Source organism: Hypanus sabinus, chromosome 16 (genome assembly GCF_030144855.1).
Source record: "Hypanus sabinus isolate sHypSab1 chromosome 16, sHypSab1.hap1, whole genome shotgun sequence".
NCBI classification, from domain to species: domain Eukaryota; kingdom Metazoa; phylum Chordata; class Chondrichthyes; order Myliobatiformes; family Dasyatidae; genus Hypanus; species Hypanus sabinus.
Genome location: NC_082721.1, coordinates 11,104,492 through 11,118,568, shown reverse-complemented (window position 1 = coordinate 11,118,568; position 14,077 = coordinate 11,104,492). Strand labels below are relative to the sequence as shown.

The 14,077-nt window shown below is 39.9% G+C and overlaps 1 protein-coding gene across 6 annotated transcripts in view; it reads left to right on the top strand.

Annotated features, from left to right (window-relative positions):
- LOC132406011 (protein strawberry notch homolog 2-like) overlaps positions 1–14,077 on the top strand; it is a 168,508-nt gene that overhangs the window by 142,908 nt on the left and 11,523 nt on the right. For all 6 annotated transcript variants that reach the window (XM_059991136.1, XM_059991132.1, XM_059991134.1 and 3 more), the window contains 9 exons: positions 1,330–1,461; positions 3,125–3,260; positions 4,361–4,473; positions 5,172–5,243; positions 7,387–7,495; positions 7,989–8,063; positions 8,619–8,762; positions 11,754–11,848; positions 13,029–13,121. In XM_059991136.1, the coding sequence (XP_059847119.1) occupies positions 1,330–1,461; positions 3,125–3,260; positions 4,361–4,473; positions 5,172–5,243; positions 7,387–7,495; positions 7,989–8,063; positions 8,619–8,762; positions 11,754–11,848; positions 13,029–13,121 (969 nt within the window). The remainder of the gene's footprint in view (positions 1–1,329; positions 1,462–3,124; positions 3,261–4,360; positions 4,474–5,171; positions 5,244–7,386; positions 7,496–7,988; positions 8,064–8,618; positions 8,763–11,753; positions 11,849–13,028; positions 13,122–14,077) is intronic.

Below are 14,077 nucleotides of genomic sequence, written 5' to 3'. Positions count from 1 at the left end.
AATCTATAGTTAATCAGTACTATCCAGAGGAATGGTAATGCTATTTTGACAATTGGTTAACAGAATGTATACAGTGGGACTCCAGTTAATTGGGACACATCAGGAGCAGTACATTTTTGGCCCAATTAAGCAATTGCCCCAGTTCGCCAAAGTTTCAAGGAAATAGTTAAAAAGGTATAAAAAAGACAAACTGAGTAACAAATTATGTATTTAAATAAAATAAAGAAATTAGAACACTACCAATATTACTGCACTAGTGTAAAACTCTGTATTAGTTCCTAATACATATCGATGGAGGAAGTCCTCTGTGTCGTATTCTTTTGATAGTAAATGAACAAAATCAGTGCAGACACCTATTGCAGATAATGGACTGCATTCATACAATGCTGTCAACAATTGTATCCTCCAAACCTTCATTTTAAACATAGAACATAGAAATCTACAGCACATTACAGGCCCCTCAGTCCACAATGTTGTGCCAGCCATGTAACCTACTCCAGAAGCTGCCTAGAATTTCCCCAGCGCATAGCCCTCTATTTTTCTAAGCTCCATGTACCTAACAGAGAGTCTCTTAAAAGATTTTAATTGCAACATTCCAGATGATTGTTGATACCTTCAAACTTTCTAGAGTTTCTGAGTTGTTGAAGTAGTCAAATCGTTTTATTTTCACTGCTGGCTGTTTCTCACATCTGCAAGCCTGATTGCTTGAAACCGCACTAAGCAAAACAGTTCTGAATTATCTTACTCCTTATTTCTTGCGAACTATCAATGACAAAAATCCTGCCTTTTGACACAAGCGCACACAACTGATGTTATTTAAAGAGGTTGAAACATAATGTGTATATAATGTAATAAAATTAAATCAGCACATGTTTTTGAATAATTTTTTTGTAAAGACCCACTTTTATGGTATTCTGAATATAAAAGTTTGCAACCATTTTGCAATTCTTTCCTGGCTGTAGGGGTATTAGATGAAGAAACAAATTATCATCAGTTTGACTTAGCTTTTATAGGTGGAGAGAGTCCAAAATTGAATCCTCAAAATGATAGGTATGGAAGCTGGATATGGCTACAACAGGAGGTGCTGGTAGATTTGGGTTAATACTTTGCTGGAGCAGGAGAAAGACATTTTCAGTGATAATCATACGATCATTAGGGAACAGAAAGCCATTTGCTTTTATGTCTGCGCCAACAATCCGTGGAGCAGTCTAGGCAGTTTCATTCCCCCTTTCTAATCTCTGGTGATGTTTCATCAAGTGCACATGTATTCTGTGAGTATGTGGTTGTATTAACATTTCTTTTGTATCCTTAAATCATTAATTTTAATAGATGACTGGAAGAAAGGGGCGTGTTGTTCGCAAGTCAGATGGCTCCGTTTGCTATGAGTCCAGAGCAGAGCAAAACTTGTCCATTGACCATGTAAATTTGAAGGAGAAGGAGCGATTTATGGCTGGGGATAAGGTAGGTTTATTCTTTATATACTCATAGGGCACTTTATGAGGTACACCTCATTAATGCAAATACCTGCTCAGCCAGTCACGTGGCAGCAACCCTGTGTAAGCATGCAGACATGGTCAGGAGGTTCAGATGTTCAGACCAAACGCCAGAATGGAAAAGAAATGTGATCTAAGTGACTTTGACTGTGCAATGATTGTTGGTGCCAGATAGGGTGGTTTGAGTATTTCAGAAACTGGTGATCTCTTGGAATTTTCACATACAACAATCTCTAAAGTTTACAGACAATGTTGCGAAAAACAAATAAAAACATCCAGTCTGTGGCGGTTTTGTGGGCATAAACACGTTGTTAATGAGAGAGTTCAGCAGAGAATGGCCAGACTGGTTTAAGCTGGCAAGCAGACGACAGTAACTGAAATAACCACACGTTACAACAGTGGTGTACAGAAGAGCATCTCTAAATGTACAACATATCAAACCTTGAAGTTCATGGTCTACAGCAGCAGAAGACCACACCAGGTTCCGCTGCTGTACCTAATAAAGTGGCCACAGCGTGTATATCAGTAAATAAATGCACATTGAATGTCATGGTGAAAAGGAACCTACTCCTAAACCTGCTTGAATAACATCAGATAGTTGTTTAGAAAATCCTTTAGATACCACAATCTTTAGTGCTTTAGTCAGTATATAACATTTTGTTAGAAAAATAATTGTAAAGAAACTTATGGTTACAAGTTTCTCAATGCAGGTAAAACTAAGTAGTTTTAAAGATTACCAATTCGCTTTATTTGTTACATGCACATAAAAACATCCAGCAGAGTTTGAATCAAATCAGTGAGGACTGTACTGGGGAGCCCGCGAGTGTTGCAACGCTTCCGACACTAACAAAGCATCCCCATAAACCTATTAACCCTAGCTGTAGGTGTATGGAAATTGGGAGGAAATCAGAGCACGTGATGGAAATCCACACCGTCGTGAGAGCATGCAAATTCCTTACAATAGCGATGTAAAATAATTGCACTAACCTCTGCACTGCCTTTTGCAGTTCTAACGAAACATTAACTGTTTCTCTTTCAACAGAATCTGCCTTATCATCTAAATGTTTCCAGCATTTTCTGCTTTACTGCAGTTTTTGTTTTGCTTTTTTGGATTTTCCAGACCTCGTGTAGGATCCTCTTCCCCTCTGGTAAAATAATCACCCTTGACTGACCACTCCTCCTCGCCAATCCACCACACCTCAGGGCCCACTCACCAACTCTTGAACGCCCCCGTCCTCTCACTGTTCAAGCTTGAGACCTCCCCCCACTGACACTCTACCCATATAAAACTGTCTAAAACCTACAGCTTTCCTATTTTCTGCGGAGCAAAGGAAAGGTCTTTGAAAGCAGATGTCAAAGTAACTGTCATCAGCAATAAAATAATGAAATAACTGGACTCGAAACTTTGACCATCTCTCTCATCTGACCAGTATAGTGTAGGAAATCTGCTTTCAGAAGACCAGCCTGCTGATCTTGCCTCAACCTGTTCTTTGGGATCATATCCAACTGCCCGGTCATATAGTCTGTAGATAGTCTTGGTAATGTTGCTAGTATGGATAAGTTACTCCATACATTAATAATAATTGATACGATTCTTCTGAGAAAAGTAACACTTTTTTTTATCTGTCAAGTTGGTAGCTATCATCTCTGAAGCAGCTAGTTCAGGAATTTCACTGCAGGCTGACAAAAGAATGAAGAACCAACGAAGGAGAATACATATGACCTTGGAATTGCCTTGGAGTGCAGATCGCGCTATTCAACAGTTTGGTAAGTGTTGCTAAAACTTGGCTATCTTTAGCAATAGCAAGTGCAAGGTAATTAGAACTATTTTTTTTATTATTTATAGTTAAAAAGCAGTAGCTTTTTTCTGAAATAGGATTGATTAACCTTGTAGCCAACTGCTAAGTAACACTTCGCGTTAAAGATTCATTTAAAATGGTAAGATATCTAGGGTTAAAAGCTTTCCAAGACAAAAGTTAACTGTAAGTCAGAGGACAGTAGTTACAACCATAAGACCGTAAGATACAGAAGCAGAACTAGGCCATGTGGCCCATCAAGTCTTCTCTACTATTCCACCATGGTTGATCCAACTTTCCTCTCAACCCCAATTTCCTACCTTCTCCCCATATCCCTTCATGACCTGACCAATCAAGAATCTCTTAACCTCTGCCTTACATAAAAATTTGGCCTCCACAGCCACCTATGGCAAAGAATCCACAGATTCACCACTCTCTGGCTAAAAAAATTCCTCCTCACCCCTGTTCTAAAAGGACGCCCCTTTATTCTGAGGCTGTGTCGTCTGGTCTTAGAATCTCCCACCATAGGAAACATCCTCTCTACATATACTCTATCAAGGCCTTTCACCATTCGATAGGTTTCATTGAGGTCACTCCTCATTCTTTTGAATTACAGTGAATACAGGCCCAGAGCCATCAAACACTCTTCTTATGACAAGCTATTCAATCCTGGAATCATTTTCGTGAACCTCATTTCAACCCTGACATTCAAACTCATTGTTTATTCTATTTTCCTTTCTGGTGTAAACAAACACAAAGCAAAATTTTTATTCCATCTTGTTGGATCTAGAATATTTGTCTTTCTGTTGTCAAGCAATAATAATTTCTGGTTTAAAGAGCATAACAATGAGCAGTAGGCTGTCCAGCTACTCTCTGCCAAACATTCAGTTCTCTTTGTTCTGCTGCGTGCTGACATCACTCACAGAAAGATATAATCTTGTGGCATTAGTAAGCAAATGTGAATTACCTTGTAGCAAATACTAACCTTTGAAACAATTTGTGTTCCCTGAAATATCAGTGCAACTTGCACTTTGATTCTTGCATAAAGTTGGTTTATGTTCTCTTCTCCAGGTCGTACTCACAGGTCAAATCAAGTATCCGCTCCAGAATATATATTTCTTATCTCTGAACTTGCAGGCGAAAGGAGATTTGCCTCCATTGTTGCAAAGCGATTAGAGAGTCTGGTAATATTATTTTTCTTCTTTGGTTACTGTTGCCTTTCTGTCAGCTTGAACAAGTCTGGCCATTCTCCTCTGAACTCTCTCATTAACAAGACATTTTCACACACAGATTGTTTTTTTTTGTTTTTCAACACCATTCTCTTTAATCTCTAGATATTTTATGCACTAAAATCCCACAAGATCAGCAGTTTCTGTGATATTCAAACCATCCCATCTGGCACCAACAATCATTCTACTATCAAAGTCATTAGATTACATTTCTTCCCAATTCTGATGTTTAGTCTGAATAATAACTGAACCTCTTGATCATATCTGCATGCTTTTATGCATTGAGTTCCTGCACATGATTAGCTCATTAGATATTTGCATTAATGAGTAGATATACTTAAAAAGTGGCCGCTGAGCGTATAATTCCATGACTGCAAAAGGCTCCATACCATCTGGATATGCAATTGGATAACTCAAGAGGGAGCTCTTCATGCCATTGGTTGCGAAAAATTTGATGCCATTTGATCCATACATCAGAGACCCTTAAAAAAAATATGTTCAACTACTACGATGATGTGCAATATCTTAGCAATTTGTTCAAAAATTTGGAATGTAGAAGCTTAACAGTTCAAAAAGTAATATATCATTAATATTGCTTAGAATGCAAAGTTGTTTGCAACTGTCTTAGAATTGTAATCCTGTTCCTTCCACAGGGTGCTTTAACTCATGGTGATCGGAGGGCAACAGAATCCAGAGACCTCAGCAAATATAACTTTGATAACAAGGTAACATCTTCATTTCACTGCCATTATTTACTTAACTCAGAGAACGTGTGGAAAAAGAGCCAGCCAAAAATTAAAATTAGCTACGTGTTGCAGAGTTGTTTGGATATTGTTCATTCATTATGTGCCACGTGGTATAATGTGGGCCATCATGGTCTCCGTGACCATGCTTATTCTTGGCAAATTTTTCTACAGGAGTGGCTTGTAATTGCCTTGTTCTGGGCAGTGTCTTTACAAGACAGGTGACCCAGCCATTAACTATACTCTTCAGAGATTGTCTGCCTGACGTCAGTGGTTACATAACCAGGACATGATATGCGCCAGTTGCTCACGTGACCATCTAGCGCCTACTCCCATGGCTTCACGTGACCCTGATCAGGGTCTAAGCAGGTGCCACAACTTCCCCAAGGGTGACCTGCGGGCTGGCGCAGGGAAGGAGCACCTTGCACCTCCTTTGGTACAGACATATCTCCATCCCGCCATCCTATAGTGAGTGTGAAATCAAGATATCATGCAGAAAAAAAACACGGGTACATGTTAAAGCCACATGTGCGGTATCCTTTTAGCAACATAAATACTCGAAATACTCAAGTTGGGCAGCATTTGTGAAGGTACAAACAAAACTAGTATTTATTGTTGGTCTTTCATCTGAACTTGAAAATGTTACGAGATGTGGCAAGCTTTAAACAAGTGTTGAGGCTGGGTAAGTGGGTTTGAAAAGAAGGAAAATAATTGAAGATCTGTAATAGTGAGGTAAAGGAATGAAATTAACACCAGGCAAAATTGACAGTGGGGTTTCAGTAAAGGTCTCATCTAGACAGCTTTGCACATATTTTAAAATAGTACCCTGGTGTCATCCATTTATATTGTAACAACAGTTTAATGCTTGTAGTTCTCTAGCCACCTCCCATTTTACATTTCCCACCCAGCAATTCCTGGATTGTGTGAGGTTCTAAGTATCTTGCTGCGGTAGATGTCCAAGAACAGCAACAAGCTGGCATTTATATAATGCTGTCCATACAAATCGGTGTGCCCACCTGCTGCTAAGTGAAGTAAAGTTACATCTGCAGGACCACAGCAGGTTCTTAATGTAACCACTATCTCAGCCTGTGGATGCTCCACACTCGGATATCTTCCTTGTCTTCATCTGTGATAGTGACGCAGATGCAGACTGTGCAGCAAAATGTACTGTCCAAGTCAGTGTGGTGGCGCAGCTATCCAAAAAGAAACTCTTGCTCATAGGTAAGTATTTTCAAGGTTATGAAATCTAGCCGAATCCGAAAGTAAAGGGGAACTGAGTGAAGGAAAATGGACAGTCCAATTTTCAGGTTGAAAATTCCAGCCTGTAATGAGTCTGCTTCATCTTATTACAACCCTGTGACCAAGTAACCTGCTAACCTGTATGTCTGCATGTCTTTGCACTGTGGGAGGAAGCTGGAGCACCCAAAGTAAACCCTTGTGGTTACGGGGAGAAGGTGCAAACTCCTTATATGCAGCAGAGGGAATTGAACCCAGGTCACTGGTGTTGTAGTAGCATTATGCTAGCTGCTGTGCTAGCATGCTACTCCATTCGATGAAGGTCTGAGTATGTGCAAAGAATAAGGCAGGAGGGGAATCCGAGGGTTAACTTGAGCTGCTATCACTGATGTAGTAGCTGCATTACAAACAGCAATTAAAAAGACCTCAGAATAGGTTACCTTTGTATTCAGACAACCATTAATGCACGAAAATCAAATAAAAAGTGATTTATTGGAAAGCAGAAACTGAGATGGAAAATGCTGGAGATAATTCAAAAGGTGGGGCACTATCTGCAGAGAGAGAGAGAGACAGAGAACAATGAAGGGTCATTGGCCATTCTAAAAACTGTTTGTCTCTCTACTGTTATTGCCTGATCTTCTGCAGCAGTCTCTCCATTATGAAAACTACACCATTTTTTTTTAAGAAGAGTTGAGGCTTGATGTAGGAGGATACAAGCAGAAGAAAGCTGAAAATATATTAAACCAACTGCCTAACTTGAAATATTACATAGCATTTTTCATTTCAAATTGATGCTCGATGTATAATGTTTAAAACACCTAACCACTGTGTATTTACAATTTAATCTTGAATCTTTTTTTCACTGATTTATATTTTTCTTTCTTTGCAGTATGGAACTAAGGCATTGGATAAAGTTATTAAAACCATATTAGGTCAGGTTGAAAGCGAAGTACAACCACCACCTGATTATGTTGGAGGCCCTAATACTTTCATCGAAGGTAAAATACTAGTCTGTGATCTGCATGTAACAGGGACCATCTATACACATACAAAAACAATGAATGACAAGTTTTGTAGTGTTGAAAATGTATTTAGAAACATGTTTGTTTAATGCAGCTGTATTTATAAATTAGAATAATTTTGTGGGACATACATTTAAGTTAGAAAGGAAAAGTTTATCAGAGATACGTGAGACAAATTTTGTACACAGAAAGTGATGGGTACCTGGAGCAGGCTGCCAGAGTGAGTGGTGGCAGCAGATACAACATTGGCATTTACGAGGCTCTTAAACACATGAATACAGAGAGATATAGGTTATGTATAGGCAGAAGAGAATTAGCTTAATTCAGCATCATGTATGGTGCAGCTATTGTGGGCTGTGGGCCTGCTCCTGTGCTGTACTGTTGACATATCACCTTTATATGTTTATAACATAAAATGTGCTGTAAAATAAGATATTCAGCCAACAGATCTATCATATATCTTTTGCAGACATGAGGATGGGATTGATGGCTGTTGGAATATTCTGCAAAGAAAACCGCTATGGATATGTAAATGTGGAAAAAGGTGAGAAATAAATAAATGATATCGAATGTGTAATAATGCTATATTTCACACTTAAATCCTTTCTATAAAATCTGTCTGATGTGTTAGAGTTGATGCAGATTGCCAAGAAAGAAGATTTGAACTATGGTGTAATAAGTTTTGGTTTGCTGTTCTTTATCTGAAAAAGTTAAATATTAAGCAGATGGGAAACAGTTACTGGAGCTAATGCGTGAATAAGCATTGTGTTATGAAATGTCAAGAGCTAATTCTCTCAAGTCATTAAGAAATAACTGCTTCTAACCAATCTAAAGCTTTCTCCATACCCCAGCCCCTCCTCCTCTCTCCTTGTTGTCATAGCCTTCCCTTTTGTAAACTTCCCTATTTTTCCCTCCGTTTCCAGGCAACAATGGAATAAACCTGAACTCTGAAATGCTCCCAGATAATCTGGGAGATTCATCTGACCCCTGTACAGGCCAGTTTCAAAACAAGGTTGCTGTATTCGTGTTTTATCAAAAGAAGACGATAAGTAATCAATAATGAAGGTGTGTTAAAGGGAGTTTTATTTTTGTGTTTCAGACTGCAGCATCTCAAAGTTCCTGAATCGGATTCTTGGTCTCGAGGTTCACAAGCAAAATGCACTTTTTCAATATTTTACCGACACGTTTGATTTTCTTATTGAGAAGGACAAAAAAGAAGGAAAATATGACATGGGAATTCTAGGTATGAGTAAGCAGTTTATTAACATCAGATTTTTACCTTAGATTATCTTTTTTTCATACTTTTATTACGTACCCTGTAACTGGGTTAACAGACCAGCAGAAAAGGACATACGTTGGAGTCTGGTGGTACTGAAACTAAAGGTGTTTATTAGTAAACTAAACAATACAGTATCAAAAATGCGAATATACATATAAAACAGGTTAGCAATAATAAATACAGAAGTGTAGGAATAAGAATCAACAGTAAAAAAAACAAGCTCTATCAAAGTCTAGGGGGTAAATGAATTGTCGTAAAAGAATATAGAGTTCAGTTCAGTTGGTGCTGAGGTAGTTGTGTCGCAATGTTGGAGAGAGAGAGCGAGAGATGAGCAGCTGCAGCAGGCAAACCTTCTGTCGTCGCCTTGTTCCGTTGTACCGTTGGAGTCACCGATTATGACCCTTCTGTACCAGGCTAGACCGTTCTTCAGTGATGGACTTGTCACGCAGGCAAGGGTGGACACACACACAAGTCCCCACCGGTCTGCCTTCATCCACCGTGCTCCAGACCGATTCTCCTGAACCGATCCTTCAGGCCCCCACCTTCCTGTGGGTGCACAACACTCTTTCAGTGTCCACTGGTGCGTCTGTGGGTGTCTCCCCAGACCCGTCTTTTAACCCCACTGACGGGGTATCAGCCATCCATCAACTCAGCATGACCATGTCCATCAAACTAGTCCACTCCCTGCTGTCTCAGCAAGAATGTTAATGAGCAAAGAAGTGTCCTTGTAGCAAAAGGTAAGTAATCAGTGAAGAAGCCATAATACATAAACCATTCCTCTCTCTCTCTCTCTCTCTCCCCCCCCTCTCCCTCTCCCTCTCCCTCTCTCTCTCTCTCTCTCCCCCTCTCCCTCTCCCTCTCCCTCTCTCTCATATCTGTAGCAGATGCCTCTACCTCTGTTCTTCCTCTCTCTCTCTCATTAGCAGCATAGTTCCCCGGGGGGGGAGCTCTGGACCCCATTTCCGTCTGGTTTGTTCAGCACACATAACACTGTACATTCATATGTCATGACAAGTTGGAAAAAAGTTATTTATCTATACATGTTGCATCTATCTTGATACTGAGGTACATCCTCAGATGTGCTGGGACACATCAGTGATGTAACCTGTGGTCATTGGGTGTTTTGGGCCTTTCACCATCAGACACCCTCGCCCAGGCTTGATAAAGGCCTGGCTTGTGTCCCAGCAGCATTGATCCTGGGTCACACTTCTTGATCAATTGTTCACTCAGCAGCCTCTGTGACAGTCCGGATGGCTCTTCTCTTTGCAGTCCTCATTTTGCCTAGGAGAGAGTAGGTTCTGCAGAGCGAGCAGCCAGCAAAACCTCTACACCCCTCCTCTATGGGTGTGCATTGTGCCCTTCACCCCTGTCTCTGGCACTCCTCTACCAACTCTAATTCTGTTTGCTTGAATCATTTTCTCTCATGAAAATAGTAGTATGTATATGTTAGAGATTCAGTAATTCAACTGAAATTATACTGGTCAATAGACTGGAAACGGATAACTTTTCGGTGTTAGAAGTGTCTGCTTGAAATGGATTTCAGGCATCTTGGGTTAGCAGTGCATTATTTCAGTGCTTGATTGTAGGATTGTCATTGAAATAATGTACAAATGGCCAGAGCTTCACTGTGCAAGTTTAGTTTAGTTGTACATCATGTCTGGCACTGCTTGAGCAGTGGTCTGCAAAAGGGTGGCCAAAAGCCACTCAAGATGTATTTCCGTGGTGCCGACAAATGTACAGTTTTAAGAATATAGAACATTAGAGCATAGAACAGGCCCTTCAACCCACAATGTTATGCCAACCATTTAACCTACTCTTTAAGATCCATCTAACTCTTTCCCCCTATATAGACCTCCATTTTTCTATCATCCTTGGGCCTATCCAAGAGTTTCTTAAATGTCTCCAATGTATCTACCAGCACCCTGGCAGGACATTCTATGCACTCACCCGTCATTGAATAAAGAACTTAATTCTGACATCTCCTGTATGTTTTCCTCCAGTCACCTTAAAATTATGCCCCATGTATAAGCCATTTCCACCCGGAGACATGTTAAGTTTTGATCTTCCTTAAAAAGCTTTTCAATTCAATAGTGTATTAACACAATTTTGCTAAATATGGTTTCCTGTCACTAATCTGAGCAGGAGTATTGGATCATCTCTGTTCTGCCTAGTCTCTCATGGCTCCCTGAAAGCTAATGAGATGCTCTGACCAATGAGATGTGCTGGAAAATTCAAGAACCATCAATGTCTCTTGGGTGTTCAAATTATAGCAGGTTCATCACCAAAGTTCAGCAGCAGCTGAAGGAAGCAGAGACCACTGAGGCAGTTACAATCAAGACCAATTTTTCAGACTCTGTTCTCCTTGCCTTCAATATATAGCTGCAGACAGAACTCGTAGAAAAACATTTTCAAATAATACTTGGAGATTTCAATAGCACCCATTGATTTAATTCCCTTAGCACATTGAATACAAAGTCAAGGTCAAGCTTATTGTCAAATGCTCAAGGAATACTGCAATATAGGAAAAGGATGGACTTGCTACAACTTTATTACATAGAGTGTAGGAGACTATGTTTTTTATACTTGTGGGACAGATGAGATGAATACATAATCTTTTTCCCTAGTGTTGGGGTATTAAGAACTAGAGGGCATAGGTTTAAGGTGAGACGGAGATTTATTAGGAACTTGAGAGTTTTTTTTGTAAACAAGGGTGGTATCTAGGAATGAGCTGCTGGAGGAAGTGATTGAAGCAGATGGTTTGATAACTTTTAAAAGATGGTTGGACAGGTACATCGATTGGGAAGGTTTAGAAGGTTATGGGCCAAACCTTTGTAAATAGGACTAGCTTAAACGGGAACGTTGGTTGGCCTGGTTTATTTTAGCTGAAGGGCCCTTTCTGTGCAGCGTAACTCTACGACTCTACTCTTATTGAATATTGTTTTCCCAATTGATCAGATCTAGCTCCGGGTGTGGAAGAGATCTATGAGGAACGACAAGAAGTATTCCTTACACCTGGACATCCACAGGATGGGCAAGTGGTTCTTTATAAGGTAAATCATTCTTCTGTTGATCTTATAAACAAAGGCCATTTTTCTGATTTGAAGGTCTTAGCTATAGGGCATTTGAAAAAAATTCCATAAATTAAATCAGATCTGCTATGTAAGCCGAGCTGTTTGAGATTACTTATGCCATTGAGTGAAGAACATGTAGAATTTTTACTACTGAGCTGTTGAGGCAAATGCTTAAATATATTCCTGAACAAATTAGAGTTAGAGGGATGAAGGGACATGAGGGCAGAACAATAGTTTAGTACTTAGCACATCACTTTACAGCAGAGCTTTCACCGATCGGGGTTCATTTTCCATCTGGTAGGAGTTTGTGCCCGAATGGGATTCCTCCGGGTGCTGCCGTTTCCTCCCACGTTCCAAAAACGTACAGGTTAGGGTTAGTGAATTACAGGCATGCTGTGCTGGTACCTGAGATGTGGCGATACTTTCGGGCTGCTCAGGCACAGTCCTCACTGATTTGATTTGATGCAAATGAAGCAATTTACTGTATGTTTTGATGTGCATGTGACAGATAAAGCTGGAGCAAGATGCTGTAGTAGAGTTTGGATGGCTTAATCCTGCTCTACTTTTCTGTGCTTTCTGTATTTCTCTGTAACAGTAATCAAAGTTATGGGAACCATGAGAACTAGCCTTAGTTTCTAATTATAAATGTAATCACTAAAGTTAGGAAGCTTTTCCACCTAACTTTCTGTGGTTACTTCTTACCAGTGTGGGGGCCAAACAATTCAGTTTCAGAAAGGTAACAACCAGCAGGCTATGACATCTTTTTGAAAGTGGCGTCTTGTAAATAACTAACATCTGGAATATCACCTGTAGCTTTCTCTCTTGAATGACATAGAATTACTTGTACTAACACTGGAAGGTGGATCCACTTAAATAAAAATATTCAAACAGCTTTATTTGCCATGTGTACATTGAAACACAGTGAAATGTGTTGTTTGCATCAAATCAAATCAGTGAAGATTGTGCTGGGCAGCCTGCAAGTGCCATCAAGATTCCGGTGCCAAATAGCATGCCCCCAATTCATTAATTCTAACCTTATTGTCTTTGGACTGTGGGAGGAAACCCACATGGTCACAGGTAGAACCTTCAAACTCTTTAACGCACAGAAATAATGGCTCGACTATAAATAAATTACCTTGAATTTATCTTTTTTATGTAGATAAGTGTGGATAGAGGCATGCCATGGGAAGAGGCTTATCAGAAGTCCCTCACCTTGACTGGAGATAATGATGGCTTTTACATTTCACACAGGGTCAGTATCACATTTTAATGCCATGCTGAGGCTTTACTTTACTTACTTTATTGTCACCAAACAATTGCTGCTAGAGCATACAATCATCATAGTGGCATTTGTTTCCTGTACCATGTAGTTAAAATGTTTCAGCAAAGTGAATTGCAGTTGCTGGGGTATTGTTTCTAATCAAAGTGCGGTAAGAAGTCCAATTCAACTGCTTTTCATTTAAAAATACACTGTTTACAGTAATAGAATACTACAGCACAGAAAACTGGCTTTTCAGCCCATCTAGTCTGTGCCAAACCATTAATCCGTCTAGTCCCATCGACCGGCATCCAGACCCTAGTCTTCCATACCATGTACCTATCCAACTTCTCTTAAATGTTGAAGAGACTCATATCCACTGCTGGCAGCTCATTCCATGCTCTTTCCACCCTCTGAGTGAAGAAATTCTACCTCATGTTCCCCTTAAACTTTTTACCTTTCACCCTTAACCCCTGACCTGTGGTTTTAGTCCCACCCAACCTCAGTGGAAAAAGCCTGCTTACATTTAACCAGCTATACCCATCATTATTTTCTATACCTACAAAATGATTTTCTGTTTATTTGTTAAAACAGTGATTTTTCAGTGTTCCTTTAAATCCTGTCCACTCTTCTGCTACCACTAGGCTGCCATAGTTTTAGTTTTTATTAAGTCTTTCCATTAGCTTTGGATGCAAGGTATAATTCCAATTCTCAGTCATTAGCAGAGTGCTGGAAAGTGCTGTATGACAGTAGAATCAAAAGGTCCTTGTTCATCAATACCTACTCATAGTTGGCCGGTTTGGGTTTCACAGGGGATATTCCAGTCAGGCCTCAACTCCAATATAGGCCGATGAGCCTGACAACAGGAGCGGGAAAGTTATTAGAAGGTATTCTGTGGGACTGGATCAATGAGTATTTGGATAGACAGGGACTGCTGAAGGATAATCAGC